The 17082-nt window shown below is 33.9% G+C and overlaps 1 protein-coding gene across 6 annotated transcripts in view; it reads right to left on the bottom strand.

The window, feature by feature from the left end:
- DMXL1 (Dmx like 1) overlaps positions 1-17082 on the bottom strand; it is a 181004-nt gene that overhangs the window by 103829 nt on the left and 60093 nt on the right. For all 6 annotated transcript variants that reach the window (XM_074199607.1, XM_074199612.1, XM_074199608.1 and 3 more), the window contains exons 11-18: positions 12780-13030; positions 11958-12642; positions 11739-11860; positions 10452-10541; positions 10263-10365; positions 4025-4144; positions 3432-3650; positions 630-2324 (exon numbers count right to left, since the gene is read on the bottom strand). In XM_074199607.1, coding sequence (XP_074055708.1) covers positions 630-2324; positions 3432-3650; positions 4025-4144; positions 10263-10365; positions 10452-10541; positions 11739-11860; positions 11958-12642; positions 12780-13030 — 3285 coding nt within the window. The remainder of the gene's footprint in view (positions 1-629; positions 2325-3431; positions 3651-4024; positions 4145-10262; positions 10366-10451; positions 10542-11738; positions 11861-11957; positions 12643-12779; positions 13031-17082) is intronic.

Here is a 17082-nt window from a genome sequence, read left to right as displayed (position 1 = left end):
CACTGATTCTACAGCCAGAAGATACAGGTTTAGATCTTTATTACCTACATGACCATGGACAATGCTTCTCTATATCTCATCTTTCTCATATAAAATGAGAGATATACTGGATGACCTATAAGATCCTGTCTAGCAACACAAACACACACACACGTACACACACACACACACACACACACACACACACACCATAATTGATAATTAATGAGCATTTCAAAATATTTCAAATTTCAAAATATTTCAAAAATCCATGACAAAACTTGTTGGAAAGGCAATGCTCAGAAATGGTCAACATTTTTCAAATTTTAAACTATTTAAAAAATTTAAATAATAAAATATAATGATGATGATGATGATGATGATGATGATGATGATAGCTAGCATTTGTGCAATGTGTTACAGTTTGCAAAGCTCTTTACAAGTCATCTTAACCTCATGAAAAATCTATGAATTGTTGAAGTATTATTCCTCATTTACAGATGTGACTTGACCAGTCACTTAACTAGTTGTCAGACTACTAGTAAGTTTCTTAAGTCACAACTGAACTCAGACCGTCCTGACTCAATATTCAGTGCTCTATCCACTGTGCCACCTAGATTCCACAAACATAAAACACAACATGTTTTTACCTTGGTTTCTGTCTCTGCTCTCACCGATATCAGTACTTGTAGTTGCAATAGTATCTGCTAGGGCCATCAAAGACATCTGTTCCATCCGGTTGAGACCTGGTAAGCTAGAATGAAGTAAATGGCCTGAAAGAACTTGGGCATGTTCAGGCCCAAAGTAAGTTGGACTGTACTGAGAAAGATCGATAACCTTGGGTTCTGAATTTTCTTCTTCTGGCTCAAAGACATGAATATCATCAGTAGTTAGTGCTGCTGTCTGAAAAAGTTCATTGTAACTTTCATCACATAATTGGCTTGTTTTGTTTAAGTGTCTACAATTACTGGATTTCTCTGAAGATGAAGAAAAACTGTTATCATCATCTGCAGCAAGCAAGGCATATAAAGGGAGAGGGGGTACTGAATCTATTTCTGTATAGTCTGTATTTTCAGTTTTATTGAACGATGGGGGGTCTCTTGTGGTACTCCCACTTGCACTAATAGTAAGAGATCTAAGTCGGCGCTCATGATTGGATACTGCTTCATTCAAAGCCACAACTTCTCCGGCAATGCACTTAACAAGGTGAGATAAAATGGCTTTAGCCCTACGCACTTTACCAAGGTCCATGAGTTCTAAAAGCTGCAAGGGATGATATTGAGGTAAAGTTGGCGAGAGTGCATGAGCTGCTTCAAAAAGACCTGAATCTTCCAAGTCCATATCAAGATCAAATGCAGTTTTCTTTCCACAAATTTTCTGTGCAAGACTAGTCATGGAACGAGTTAACGTTTTCTTTGGTGGCTGTAAACCAGACCCTGATGAATTACTTGGTTTCATTAAACTTATGATAGATGGAGTGCTTCCATCATATGAGCCTGTGATCACCAGCTCTTGTTTGGAAGGTGGCTGCCACTGTGAATAAACATGCATCTCGCAATCCATTCCTACCACAAGGATACCATCACGTACCCAAGATAAAGAAACAGGAAAAGGTGGTGATCCTTCTACTGAAGACACCAAATCGACACACCGAAGTAGGACAAACTTGGACTGAGATACAACTTTGGTGTTCTCCCATAATGGGAATGCCAAGCCTTCTTTACCAGTTTGTTCTTGAACTCTGCCAGCCAATTGTCCATACATAAAGAGCTTTGATCCAATTCCTACAGTAAGTATATGAGAACCATCTTCTCTAGACATCCAGTCTAAGTGAACTAAGTGCTTTGTATATGGCATGATATTCTCTTTACTAGAAAAATAAACCTCTTGTTTATTGTAGGCCACTAAATTGCTATCAATACTAATACCAGAGTCCAACATTGCATTTAATTCATCTAAATGAATTGTCTGTTCAAGGATCCAAAATGAACCTCCTGTAGACTCACATTCAAAAATACTTACATGCATCATGAAGTCTTGAGAAGATCTACCATTAGATGCAGTCTGCTTGTAAGCTACAGCTAAACGATTTGTATGAGCACAGCTAACTTCTATTGGCCTGCCAGGAATAGTTACAACACTGCTACTAGGAAGTCCATCTTCAATGAGTAAAGGCCATTCTTCCCAAATGTACTCAAGCTTACTTTTTGCAGTATTCTCTGACATGGCAGACTCTACAGCTGTTACTCTACATCTCCAGAATCTCACTTTTTCATCTGAACATGAAGTTGCCAATAAATAGGGAGCACTGCTTACTGGATAAATAGAAGAGGAACTTAGATGTCCTAAAACAAAAACAAAATATTCCTTAGGCAAAGAATTAATAAATAAATTACCCTATTGAGTGAACATTAAATTTTATATGATGTTTTTAGTTTTTCATCCTACCAGAACATTTCTATTTAAATATTAAATTCAGAAGTTGGCATTTATTTTAAAAATCAAATATTTCAATATTACTGAGTAATTTGGAATTTACGTTATATGCACAGGGTTTTAAAAACTGACTATTTATTTTGTTTGTTACCAAATTGAGGGCTGGGGGGTTTTATGTGTACTACAAATAAAATAAAAATTTCTATGCTGTTGAAAATGCCCAAAGGAATTCATTTCTTCTGTTTAATTTAGGAAACAGAAAGAAGAGGAAACTGAAATGATTACATTGTAGAAGTGCTAAGTATTCAGCGATACCCAGAAATGACAATGGTCAATACAAGAGGGCAAGCAGGAGAATAGGTATAATATCAAGTTCAAATACATTCATAACTAGAAGAAAGATGAAAGCTTTGTTTTGTAGTACATTGGGTTTCATTTTATTTTTAATAAAAAATAAAATCTTTTTCTATAAAGTTTAGGAACTGATTGATTGCATAGAAATTTCTCTTAAAACTAAACTAAACTAAAATTTAGCCTAAATCAATAGACTACAGCTAGGGTAGTAGCATAACCTTTAAAATATTTGTTTTTCAAATTATAAATATTTCAAATTATATCAACTTGGCAAAGGGGCAGTTAGGTAATGCAACAGATAAAGTACCAGGCCTGCAGTTAGGAGGACCTGAGTTCAAATCTGATTTCAGACACTTAATAATTACCTAGCTATGTGACCTTGGACAAGTCACTTAACTCCACTGCCTTGCCAAAAAAAAAGTATTTGGCAAAATCATACAAGGGGCTTAAAGCACCTGTGATCAAGTTACTTTTTCTTTCTATTCTTGCTTCACACTTATTTGAATAACAGTGGTTAGATATGAATATCAGAATATTTAACATAAAAATAATCATATATATATATATATATATATATATATATATATATATATATATATATATATCTGAAAAACTTATGGATTCCAAGGTTTTATTATTTTCATTCCTTAAGATTTACAAACCTGCTGATGGTTTAACACTGATTATCTCAACTCCTTCTGGCAAATTCAGTTCTTGGTTATATACCATTTCTGAAGAAAGAGTCAATTTACTAGTACTTTGAAGATTTGCTCTGCAAGCCTGATATTTCTTTGAAAAAGGAGATTGGATCTTTTCTGGAGAAGAAGATAACTCTTCTTGTTGTACCACTGTCCCAGACACACTTCCATTTAATTTCTCATCTGAGAGATAAAACATAAAAAAATACATGTAACATATTTCTATAATGTTTTAAAACAAAGTTAATACAATTTAAGCAAAAAGAGAATTAGACTTAAGTTAGTGAATCATTCTAATGATAACAAAAAAATTTCCACCAAACTTAATTTGAGCAAGAAAAAAAATTTTTGAGACCCTCAACTGAATTAGTATGTCAAGAAGTATATATGTGTGTGTGTGTGTGTGTGTGTGTATATATATATATACTTTTTATATATTGACATATATACATACATACATATAAATAATTTTAACAACGAAGGTAACAAAACAATTCTAGTTGTCTTCATATTAACTAAAATTTTATTTTATCTCAAAAAAAAAACTTACTACTTACCTACTGAGACAGGAATGGATTTTAAATGTAAATTCCACATCTGAAGTAGTGAGCGGTTGTCTTGAGTATACTCTATTACAACTAAATAGAATTTTTCAGAAAATCCACTGGGTTGGGTACCTGTTGGTATTAAGAAGTTTTGTTAGTAAAAGCTCAGAACATAAATTATGTATTTTAAATAGAGAAATTAAAAACAACAATTAAAAGAGTAGTAGTTCAAATTTTCATTTAATAACCTTAAAAATGATTTCCTACAAAGATGAAAGGACATAAAAAATTATCAAATTTTCCACTTTCTAACAAGGATCTGAATTTGTTGAATTATTTAACATTCCTAAATATGCTTATATTTCATGAACAGAATTAATTTGCAACAGTCAACTGAAAATAAGTTATTGATACTATGAAAAATATTTTTAATTCATATGGATATCATTGCAAAAAGTCAGAAAATTAGTTGTCACAACTTCTGTAGTAAGAAATTTTTCAAAGGATAGGAATAACTTGATCAATTTAGACCAGCATATTATTTTGAAGCTCTATAATGATTTAAAACAAACTGTAATAAGGTCAAAATAACTGCATAGATATGCTTGACTTACATTATATCTAAGAAGTCTTTTACCACAAAATAAACAAGTTATAAGGAACACACAGAGCAAATACAAAAAGAAAAAAAAACCATACATATTTACCCACAGCTGCACTCCATAATCTAACATTTACAAATCAAAATTTCTATGTTCTACTTTTGAATTCCCTTAACTGCACCACTCTAATCCTCATAACCTAGTACTAGTATTATTGCCCAGTCTCTTCTACCATGTGGTCACAGAAGGCATTTGTTCCTCATTAAGGCTGATCCCTATATACATGCCCTTGAAAAGCAATTGTTATACTATCCTGGTCTTGGAATCCAGAACCTGATTCCACATTATGTTTCAGTCCCTTAATAGGTCATAGTAACAGACAAGTCACAAACTCTTGGGTCTGTTTTTCAAATATGAAACAGGATAGTATTTATACTATCTACCTCACAAGGTTATTGTGAAGGCAATGCTTTGTAAATATTAAATTTCTATATAAATCTAAGATTTTTTTATTGATTACAGCACCTCTTGCCTTCTATAAGACATTGGTCTGGTGTATGTTTTCCTGTCACATAAATCTGGAATTTCCTCTTAGTCATTGAATTTTTCCTCTCCCTTACTTAAAAGACACATCCCTACCTGAGGAGGCCTAAAACAATACTCCTGTGACTTCTGGCCAATTTAGTTATTGCAACATTTCTTTGCTTCTCTTCACTTCTAAATTTGAAGAAATGATTATACTCAAGGAATCATTTGCCCATAACCTACTTATTCCTTAAACCCAAAAATGCATGTTTCTAGACTAATATTTCTCCTGAAAATACCTTCTCAAATGTACTCCTAATATTAGGTTGTCAGTCTTTAAATAAACTGATTGATTGGTTATTTAAAAAAAATATTCTCCAGGCACTATATTAGGAACTAGAGATAAAAAGTTTTAAATTTAAGAAGTTCTTGACCTCAAAAAAAAAAAGCTTACATTCCAATAAGGGAAAGTAGACAGAAAGTATATGCAAAGTAATTTGGAGAACAGGGAGGTATTAGCAACAAGAGGAAACTAGGATAAGTTTGCAGTTTTTGAAATCTTTTGTTCTTAGTTTTTGATTCTCCTACTGACTGTGAGCCTGGCTAACAACCAGTTTATTTGCAAGGAATATTAAACAGGAAAATAGTACAAACTTTAAGTTGCAAAAATATTAAGATAAAGACTAATGTATGAGACTGATGTTTTCATGGTAGTACACATTTTGGTTAGTCTCACATGCTCCTGATATTTTAAAGATCTATATATTTCCCTGTTTCTCAAATACCAAAATAAATCTGTAATGTCATCAATGAGGGATTTCCCTTCATTGATTAAGATTGAACCTCGACCATGCTTACAGATTCTGTGCAGCTATTATCTGAACTCTGCAAAAGTTCAACTTAGGATCCACTCAATGTGTAGAGAACTCTTTCCTTACTCCTTCCACTATCAGAAGGATACCAGAGTGGCATTTTGGATATCCACTTGTGAACCCTAGTTCTTTTTTTTATTTTATTTTTTAGGTTTTTGCAAGGCAATAGGGTTAAGTGGCTTGCCCAAGGCCACACAGCTAGGTAATTATTAAGTGTCTGAGGCCGAATTTGAACTCAGGTACTCCTGACTCCAGGGCCAGTGCTCTATCCACTGCGCCACCTAGCCGCCCCTGAACCCTAGTTCCTGCCAGCCCATCCTCCTTTCTTGTCATACACAACCATCATTTGCCAGAGCAGCACTTTTCTTATATCTTGATACCTGCTCAGATGCACCATGCACTTCTCCACTATCCTCTGTGTGATACGCTTTAGTTTCTCAGAGGCAGTAATGTTAACATCTGGTAGTATATTGAAGAGTTGAGTCTTTGCTGTCATAGGAAGCTTGGAGTCAATTAAAGAACTTTGAAATTTCCTGAAATCAAATCCAGCTCTCTCTCTCCTCCTTTTTTCAGTTCCAAAATTAGTGTACTGTCTGCTTTTACCACAGAAATGTATACTATGGATAAGACTCTAGTGTAATCATACAAATGCATGCTAAAAATCTAGGGAATAGACAGTCTTCATCTATTTGGTCTTCCTTTTGTGGATAGACAAGTCAACGCCTTTTTAGTGTTCACAGATTTTTTTCAAGTCTCTGATTCTTGATATAATCCATATAATGACATATGCAAAAGGGCATCTGGAAAATGTTACCTTCAACAGGGAACCCTTCATCAACCTGGACTTTGCCCTGGGACTGCCATTATGGTCTGAATACATGGAACGGGCTAATTTTTGTTGTTCTATCTTCCAAGAAATCTTATATAATTCTGATATGTGAGTGGGAGACACCTTCCCATAAAAAGATTAGTAAATCAATTAGTTCTTAGTTTGTTTTGGTGGGGTTAATAAGCAATATGCACAACTGAATTGTATATGCTTCATGACCTCCACTTCTGCACTCCCTATTCTCCTTATTATACCCCCACCCCTCCCTCTGACCAAAAAGGGGGTAAGGCAGACCCTCTTCTTTGATCCTTTATTATATAACAGTTTGAGGAAGCTGTAGCCAACATGCAAAGGCCAGCAGACAATACAGAAAGTTTTGAAATTCAGAAATACATAAAATATATGTTTATAGTATTGTTTCATATCCAGAAAGAAGAAATGGAAATCCATGAAACTGGAAGACCTCTTCTTTGATGCAAGATGGCCAAAAAATTTTATTTTGATTTTCTAAATCACAAGGGCACCATGTCTAAACCCCCATGATGTAGAAGGAACAACTATAGATTCTGTGTAGACAGTAACAACAATATTTTAATGATGAACAACTCTGAAAGATTTAGATACACTGGTAATTACACAATGATCCATGACAATTCCAAAGGATTTATGATGAAAAAGTGCTTTCCATGTCCAAAGAGAGAACTGATAAACGGAGTGCAAATTTAAGTATATTTTTTCAGTTTTCTTTTTTTAAAAAAACATTTTGCAAAATGGCCAGTATGGAAATCTTTTGTATAGCTTCTCATGTACAATGAATTTTATACTGCTTGCCTTCTCAATAAGTGAGGGGAGGAGAAAAATGTTAAGATTTTGTGTAAAAAAAAAGAGTAGACACACATATTAGTAAGTATGAAATTATAAAACTTTTTCAGGGTCAATTAGATTCAAGACTTCTCCCCCTCAATTTGGCATCTTTCTCTCCATCATATTCCTTGTATATCAGTCCCTCAATGTCTTCACAAGTGTACTGCTTTCAGCAGGAATTATTTTATAAAGAGATAGACACAGTGGATAGAGCATTGACTCTGGAGTCAGAAGAACCTGAGCTCAAATCTGGCCTCAAACCACTTAAAAATTACCTAGCTATGTATGTGACCTTGGGCAAGTCACTTAACCCCATTGCCTTGCAAAAAAAATAAAGGGACAGAGAGAGATGTATGCATGTGTGTATTGTATGTGGTTATACATATACAAGACACATATACATACACACACACACACACACACACACACACACACACACACAGTTTCCATCTTTATTCTCTTCAGTGAAATAGGATCAATTGAAAAGCACAAGTACCATGTTACAATCCGAACATGGTGGTTCCATTATTCTTTTTTTGGGGGGATGGGGTGCAAGGCATTAAGGTTAAGTGACTTACCAAAGGTCACACAGCTAGGTAATTATGAAGTGTCTGAGGCAGCATTTGAACTCATGTCCTTTTGATTCTAGGGCCAGTGCTCTATCCACTGCACTACCTAACTGCCCCAAGTTCCACTACTGATGAATAAAACTGGCTATTAATAAAAAAAATTTTCCATTTTTCTTTTGTTTGTAATACTTTCATTTTCCTTATCAAATGCCCATGAGATAACTTTCCCTAATTGATATCGTGCTAAGCTTTCTTCAAACTAATTTCTCTACTACTTTTCTTAGCCTTATGAAATTATGTTATTCATGTTTGTACATTAGCCTTCTTCCTAAAATTTTACAGATGCTGCCATCATTTCATCATTCTCCTACTCCTACTGCTGCTCTAGCAGCTGTTTTCCTGGATTTCATGATCTCCAGAAACTTACTTCCAAACTCCCTATTCTCCTTAGCACCCCCACTCCCTCTAACCAGAGAGGGGGGGTAAGGCAGACCCTCCTCTTTCATCCTTCATTATTTAAGGAAGGCTCTCAGGGAATGTACCTCATCAATTTCAGTTTAGATGATTTTCTGGACTTCATTGTCTCTAGATCACTATCCTATATGATTATCTCTAGATCACCATCCTATATGATGAAATCAAGTCTGACATTTTCACATCAGATCCAACCTTCATCATGCTCCTCTACTAGATAACCAGCCTCTTTCTTCTCCCTACCCACCCTACCTTATCCCCTTTTGAGTTTCTTTTTATGTGCTGATTATCTCCATTATCTCCCTCCTTGAAGGCAGGGTCTATCTGATATGTCTGATATCTGATATGTATCCCCAGGGCTTAGCACAGGACCTGGCACATGGTAGACATTTCATAAATGGATACTGATTCAGACTCAAGTTTATCATTGGCAGCCATCTTCATTCTTCATTTGTCAAGTAAGCCAGATGTTGGCTAAGAAGCTTTTGGGGCTCTTTTGGTCTCCTGGTTGTGGCAATTAATTTATATTTATATTGATTAAACTTCTGGAGGAAACCTCCACTTATAGATAGAAAAAGGATAAATTTTACCCTTTATCTAACTGATTTACATAATGTTTCATGCAAACTAGAACTTAAATAACTTTTGATGATAAAGAAGTAGCAGTATGATTTCTTAAAAAAATTTCAGAATTAACACATCCCTCAATTTCTGTGATACTTGATTTCATTTCATTTATCAAGCCTAAATTTACCTTTCTATAATTTCCATTCAGTTATACGTTCCTTTAAAGAACTGAGGACTAAGTCTAAATAAATTCAATCCCTCTCTTTCATATGATATTACATGAAAAACTTTTAAAAAAGTTCTATCATGTTGCTTTGAAACCTCTCTCTTTAAACTAAACAGATCTCTGGTTCTTTCAACTAAACTTTATGTGCACTATCTTCTCATCATCCTGGTTTTCATTCTCTGCACAATGTCCTTCCCAAAGTTAAGAACCCCTAAATCAAGAGAATATTCCAGATCCAGAATGATCTACTGATCCAAGGGTATAAGAGTCCTGTCACTTTCTTCAATCTGGCTTTAGGTCTCTCTCAAGGTAGGCTAAAATAGTGTTTTTGGTTGTCATAACATACTCTTCCCTCATATTAAAACTGAAGTTAAATCTTTCCTACATGAACTGCTTTCTATTATACCTTCTCTAAGGAATTCACTGAATCAAAGAAAAGGATCTTATACTAAATTTAATGTAAATTAAATATTAAATTTAAAATTCATCTTTATTAGATTTGGTCTGTCACTCACTCTTTTTTGCAAACTTGATAAGCATGGAGTCTTTGCTCCATGCAGGTCATTTACAAAAATGTTCATCTGCATAAGGTCCACTATTCACACATGCATGCACTAGTGTGAACATAAATACACATGCATATACTTATTAGTGAATTTAAATGGATTTAGAGGATATTTAAAATATCTTTAAGATTTTCTTTATGAAATTTTTTTCTTTACCAGAATCAGATAAAATGCTGTTCTTTCCAAGGTTTTTCTTCTCCAGGCTACTCAAAATGAAGTCCTCTTGAAAAACATGAAGTAGTTGTGTTTTTCTGCCATGCTAAATGTGAATAAATAAATAACTATAAATTATTAAGTAAGTCATTTTCCTAAATCATCTATAGTCAGAACAAACAACAAACTTACAAGTTCAGTAATGGGATCTAACTCAATAATGCATCCTGGTCTTGCTGTTGATTGCTGACTTACAATATTAAACACTTCACCAACATATTTCTGTTTTAAAACAAAAAAGATATTTTCTTAAGTCAATTATGAAGTTTATTAAAATCAACAGTTTAAAAAATAATTTATTAATAAAAAAATCCCATTTTCTTTAGTCTTGTGTAAGAAGGCAACTAATCTGTAAGGTCTCTTCCAAGATTCTAGTCGATGCAACCTTGTGAAGATTTCACAAGCACTAGACTATAAATTAGAATCAAGAAATTGTGGATGATATTTAGCTGTACTGAGGGAAAATAATTTCATATCCAGTAGTATTTAAATCTGACTCCAATGATAAAAAGAAAAGTTCCAGTGGCCAAGCCTTTGTAAACAGTGATGCTGAAATATGGTGAAGTCTTTGGAAATGAACTAAAGTTTTAACAATGATTGTAAAATAGGATAGATTTTTGGAAACAAATTAAAATTATATACTTCTCTCCCAGCAATAAAAGATTATTTTTATCCCTATGTTAAAGGCAGCCAAGCACAGTAGTCAAGAAGACTTGGTTCAAGTTCTATTTCTAACACATACTAGATATATGAAACTGGGCAAGTCATTTAATTTGTCAATGTCTCAGATGGTCTGCATTGGTAAAAAGAGTGTCATCATCAGGAGTTGTCTACATTGATAAAATCCAAATGAAAACAAAAAGGTTACTTTAAAAGTGATATACAAATGAAAAAAGAAAATAAAAATACAAACAATAAAAAAGAAAACAATTTTATGAAGTCAAGTATTTTTATTTTAGAGTCTATGAATATTATCCAAAAAGAATATATTTGATAATTACTTCATGAATTAACAAACAACTAATAAGTACCTACATGTGCCAGGCAATAGGGGATATATGATCCTAGATAAGTAAGTAAGAGTATATATAGAGAGAAATATATATCTACAAACATATACACACAAAGGAATTTCTGTATTGAGATAACAACTGGATCAAAAAAGCCTAAAAATAAATGATATATCTAATCATTTTAATTTGAATATATGATTTGAGATTAAAAATTCAAAGTTATATAACATTTACATATAAACATTTTAATCAATCAACAAAATTTATTAAGTTTTTTCTATGTTTCAGTCATTCATTGTATAGAAATAAAGCATGTTAAGCTTATTATGTTAATTTGTGTACCTAATTATTTTAGATTAAAAATTATAAAGGTTTTATAAGATTTATGTACAATCATTTCACTTACAGAAATTTCAGGGTTGGATAGCTCAGATAAAAGTTTTTTGGCATCAGTGACAGCTTCATACAATCTCAAATATTGTCCATCACTTGCCACAAAGCAAGCACTAGGAGAGTTGCAATAAGCACCTAAAAAGATTGATGAACATTTTAAATTTAGTAATTTAAAGATAGAGCTCGGATTCTCTATTATCTTGAATAAAAAAGAAGGCAATATGATGCTTACCTAGACAATAACTAGGTATGAGGGTAGGTAGCCATGCCACATTGGAAAAGGCCGAAACATGAAGAGAATTAATCCTTGCAAGTTCTGAAACACCTCCAGAAAAAGACAATGGTCCAACTGGATCAACCCTCCAAAGAATAAGTTCACTATAAACTGCATTTGGATCCTGGAATGTTACATCTACAGTACTTCTACTATGTTCTCCTAATGAAAGTTCTTCAGAGTTTAAGGGATCATAAGGCTGCTTCAGATTGTCAATGTCTGGTGTCCTTAATGCATTATGATGGGATGTTGTTAGCAGCAATGGTAATACTGAATGGCAAGCTAAGTCATTAAGATGAAAGCGATGACCACAATATCTAGATTTATGGGAAATACTGAGCACTGTAGAAAAGGCAGATTCTTCTGCAAAGCTGACTAACCACTGATTCAAGGATCCATCTGCATGTTTGGAAATCATCATGACATTAGGAGTAAAGATACTTAATTTTAAACTATTGGTTGATTTACTGTGACCAGAAGAGATGAGCATTGATGTAGACCGTGTGAGGCCAGAGGGTTTTTGTTTGCCTTGTTGAATAGCCAAGTCAACATTCTTGGTACAAGCATACATCACTATGCTTCTGCAGAGAGAATTTGCATCACCCGTAGGGAAAGCTACTGGAATTCTGGAAACAAAAGACACCTAAATTGAAAAAAAGATATACATGCATTAAAATAAATATATTGCTGAAGATATAAAAAGTAGAATTACAGGTAAGAAAGTGTATAAAAAAAAATTAAACAACAAAGAAGCATACCAGTTGGCGTATATAACAGTACCTGCACCTGGCGAAACATACCAGGCTGGTATTCATCCAGCCAATCCACGTGCCAAATCAGCAAAGAACCATCCATTGGATGAATACTGAAAAGCATGTCTGCATTTTTACTCCATTCAGACAGAAGCACTTCAATCTGATGATCAATAATAGCAGATGGTAAGGGTACACAGCCTGAACTGAGTATATTTTTTTCACTACTCAAATCTTTCTTTTCAGGAATTGCTTTCAGATCATCAACACCATCTGTTTCTGGTAGAAAAAAGTGTTAATGAGTTAAGTAAATACAATTAAGTAACAAATTTAGCAAGAATTACTAGAAAGGCAAAAAAAAGTTTAAATTAATATCTAGGTTTCATAAATTTTTTTTTTGGCTTTTGCAAGGCATTTGGGTTAAGTGACTTGCCCAAGGTCACATACTTAGGTAATTATTAAGTGTCTGAGACTGGATTTGAAATCAGGTCCTCCTTGACTCCAGCACTGGTGCTCTATCTACTGAGCTACCTAGTTATCTCATAAACAAATTTAAAAAGGAAACTTTTACTTTAAGCATATGTGTGGCACTCTATGTCATCCCTGTAAAATATTACAAAAGCTTTGTTTTTAATAATTTTATTATTTTTGAGTTATAGTCATCAGTTTCTAAAATAATACTTATAAATACTAGTCCTAACACAAACTCAATCATGCAGGAAAGGTTAGCAACACAAAATGTACAGCCCTTTTAGACATTAGGATAATCAGGAAACTGATTCAAAATTCAATCTCTTGTTAGTTGTTTAAAAGATTCACTAAAAAAAAGTAAAATCTTGTTATTCTATTAAATTAATGTCAATAATTCTCCAATTATACGTAATACTTCATTTACTTCTTATAATCAGAAAATATCAGTTTTTAAAATTCAAAATCAATTTATTTATCTCAATGTAGCAAGAATTTAAGAAAAGTTTCTACTTCATTGTTATAGGTGTACCTTGTATAATTTTTCTGAACCTAAGCAAACAATTAAGGACATTTTTTTAATGAATTTTTGTTAGTGTCTTGTGAATTTCTAAATATGTCTAAATATACTATATTGAAGACTATTTTTGTTGGGTTTTTTTGCAAGGCAAAGGGGTTAAGTGACTTGCCCAAGGTCACAGAGTTCAGTAATTGTCTTAGGTGGGATTTGAACTCAGGTCCTAATCTAGGGTCAGTGCCCTCTCCACTGCACCATCGAGATGTTCCCTGAAGACTACTCTTAAAAATAATTTTAAAATACCATATTTTCTAAATTTACCATAACACACATGATTTTAAAACTTTTTATAAAAAAATTAATACAATTCAAACCAAGAAAAATTTTCTAAGTGTCACAAGGCAGATTCTAAGGATGTAAAGATAAATATGAAAAAAAAAACACCAGTCCGCAAGGAGTCTACAGTATGTTGGAGGATATAAATTGTAAACGGGAAAGTAATACAAGATGATTTGAGGAGAGCAAATATTAACAACAGGAAGGATTAATTAAAGATTTCATGTAGGAGGTATACCTGAGTTGATCCTTAAAGATAGCTAGAGATTCTAAGAAGCAGAGATGAAGTAAGAAGACAATTCATTCTAATTCATTTTCCATCAGCAGCTCTAGGTTTCCTTGGCAGGACCATCTAGAATGCCTAAAATAAACTGATCACCTGAAATCCCATCATCATGCAGTTAAGTTTCAGTTTTTGACTCTTGAAGCTTCTTGGATCCCTAAATTGCCTCTTGCCTCTAAGTGGAGGGCTGGAAGCAGAGATATAAACTCCTCCCAAAGCTTTTCTTTAAAAAGAGTACAGAACTTTCTAGGTAATCTCATTTTCTATCAGTAATATATGCTTCCTTTCATGCTTAGGGAACCTCCTGCCCCAACTCAGTACCCCTAGGTACACCCCACCCACCTCTTCAGCTTCTTTTTTGTGAATTATTTAATCTCATCAGACTGAAAGTCCTTTGAGGGCAGGAACTTTCTTTTTTTTGTTTTCCTTATTTTTTATTTGAATTAAATTGAATATTGGCTCTAAAACAGCCTTGTAAAAAATGTTAAATTAGGGAAATAGTAAACTAGAGAGCTAGAACAAAGAATTCAAGAAAGTGAATAAAGACAAATAAGTCTGATAAAATAGACTTACCCAATCTGTGTGTGAAGAGTAAATGAAATGCAGACAAGTTTTCATTTTGTCATACAAATAACAGGGAACCTCTGAGTATTTTCCAAAGGGAGCATGAGGAGGGCTGATAACATGGTGGCAAGGTGTGCCAGTACCCAGGAAGTTATGCCAATTTCCCATTCTCTAGCATTTCTCAACCCTGATGAGGGCCTGGTTGTTTCCCATGCCCAAGTCAATCCCTGCACATGTGCCCTGGATCCTTTCTCCTTTCATGTTCACCAGCAGATAACTTCTTCAATCAGATTCTTTTCATCCTTTGTGTCTTCATCCTTTCTTAGTAAAAACTCTGGAAAAACTATTTATTTCTGCTACCTCTGTCTCTCTCCTCCCTAACTCCTTAAACTTTTGACACTTTTTTTTACTGAAGCTGTTCTTTCTAAAGTTACCAATGATTTTTAAATTTCTAAATAATTTTTCCCTCAGTATTTTCCTCTTGGACAGCTCTTCTCTAAGCTTTCATGACACTATCATCATCTGATTCTCTTTTTACCTATCTTGAGTAATCTTCAGTCTTCTTTGCAACTTCTATATTCAAAACCCCTTTACTATGTGTGCTATCCAGGGCTCTAACTTAGGGGCTACATATATTGTCTAGGTAATCTTATCAGCCCTAATATATTATAGCTAAGAAAATAATTCGGAGATTTTAATCTCTAGTTTCAATCATTTCTCTGAGCATCAATTCCCAGTCAACTTTACCTGTGGAACATTTCAAATTTCATGTCCTGAAGACAAATCAAATTCAACATTTCCAAGATAGAACTCAGTATTTTTCCTCTGAATCCAACTTTCTTCCAAATTTCCCCTTTTCTATCAAAGGTCATCTTCTATTCAGCCTTTAAACTTTGTAAATCTGCATTATCCTTAAATCTTCTTAAACCGATATAATTCAACCAGTCATCAAATATTACTATTTCTACCATCAGATCATCTCTCTATTCAGTTACAACCTTAATTTAGATGAGGCCTCATTTCCCTTGGCAGGATTATTGCAAGAATTACCTAATTAGTCTCCTGCCTCAAATCCCTCTTGAAATCTGTTGATTATACACAACAGGGCCAGAATGATTTGTCTTATTTCCCCTTCTTATATTTCCTCTATTCAATAAACCCTAGAATCAAATAAAAACTCCTCTGTTTAGCTTTTAAAGACCTTTACAACTGGACCCAACCTTCCTTTCCAGGTATATCCTTCCTCCTCCTCCTCCTTTACTATTGTTCTAGTGAAATTGACTTTGTCTCTGTTCCTCAATCATAGTATGTCTTATATCATAGTACTAGCTTTCTCCTTTCCACCTCACAGAACCCCCCCTTAATTCCTTCAAGATTCAGCTCAAGAACCACTTCCCAAAAGAGGCTTTTCTTGATCCATGATCACTGCAACTGTTAGTGATCTCCTTACCTTGTATGTTTAGGTTAATTCTCCGTATATTCTGCATTCATTTATGAATTTTCTAATTGTCTCCTCCCTTAAAACATAAAGCTCCCTGGGTTTAAGAATAATTTCATTCTTTTATTTGTGTCCTTGAACACACAGGACTCACTTAATGAAATGCTAACTAATTATATAATTAAATTTAGGCTTAAGGAGATCTGACAGCTGAATGGAAGATGGATTGGAAAGGACAGAGAATAGAAGCAGGGAAATCAGTTAAAAGGCAATTTCTTAAGTATAGGCAAGAGGTAAAGAGGGACTGATTAAGGGGAATGGCCAAGTAAGTGAAGAAAAGAGAATGAATGTGATTAATTGTGAAGTAGAATAAACAAGACCTGGAAATTGATGGGATATGGGGTTGAGGTAGAGGTAAAGGTCAAGGGGGACTTCAAGATTTACTGTTAAGTAGTACTATCCTCATGAGGCAAAGGTAAGTTTGGAGGAAAGATAATTTGTTCTGTTTGGACATGTTGATTGAATAGTAGTGATGGAGTTCAAAGGTAATTAGGGCTAGATATATAAAACTGAGAATTAAGAATCATCCAAAGGAAGCTGAATCCAAGGAAGGCGAGATCACCAAGAAAAGTTTCCAGGACAAAACTTTGGGGTATGTCCACAGTTATAGCCAAGGATTGGTGATTTTGTCTTTCATTCTCAAAAAAGATCATGACATCAGGGAG

This window comes from Macrotis lagotis, chromosome X (assembly GCF_037893015.1).
Source record: "Macrotis lagotis isolate mMagLag1 chromosome X, bilby.v1.9.chrom.fasta, whole genome shotgun sequence".
NCBI lineage: Eukaryota > Metazoa > Chordata > Mammalia > Peramelemorphia > Peramelidae > Macrotis > Macrotis lagotis.
This window is presented reverse-complemented; position numbering and strand designations above follow the sequence as displayed.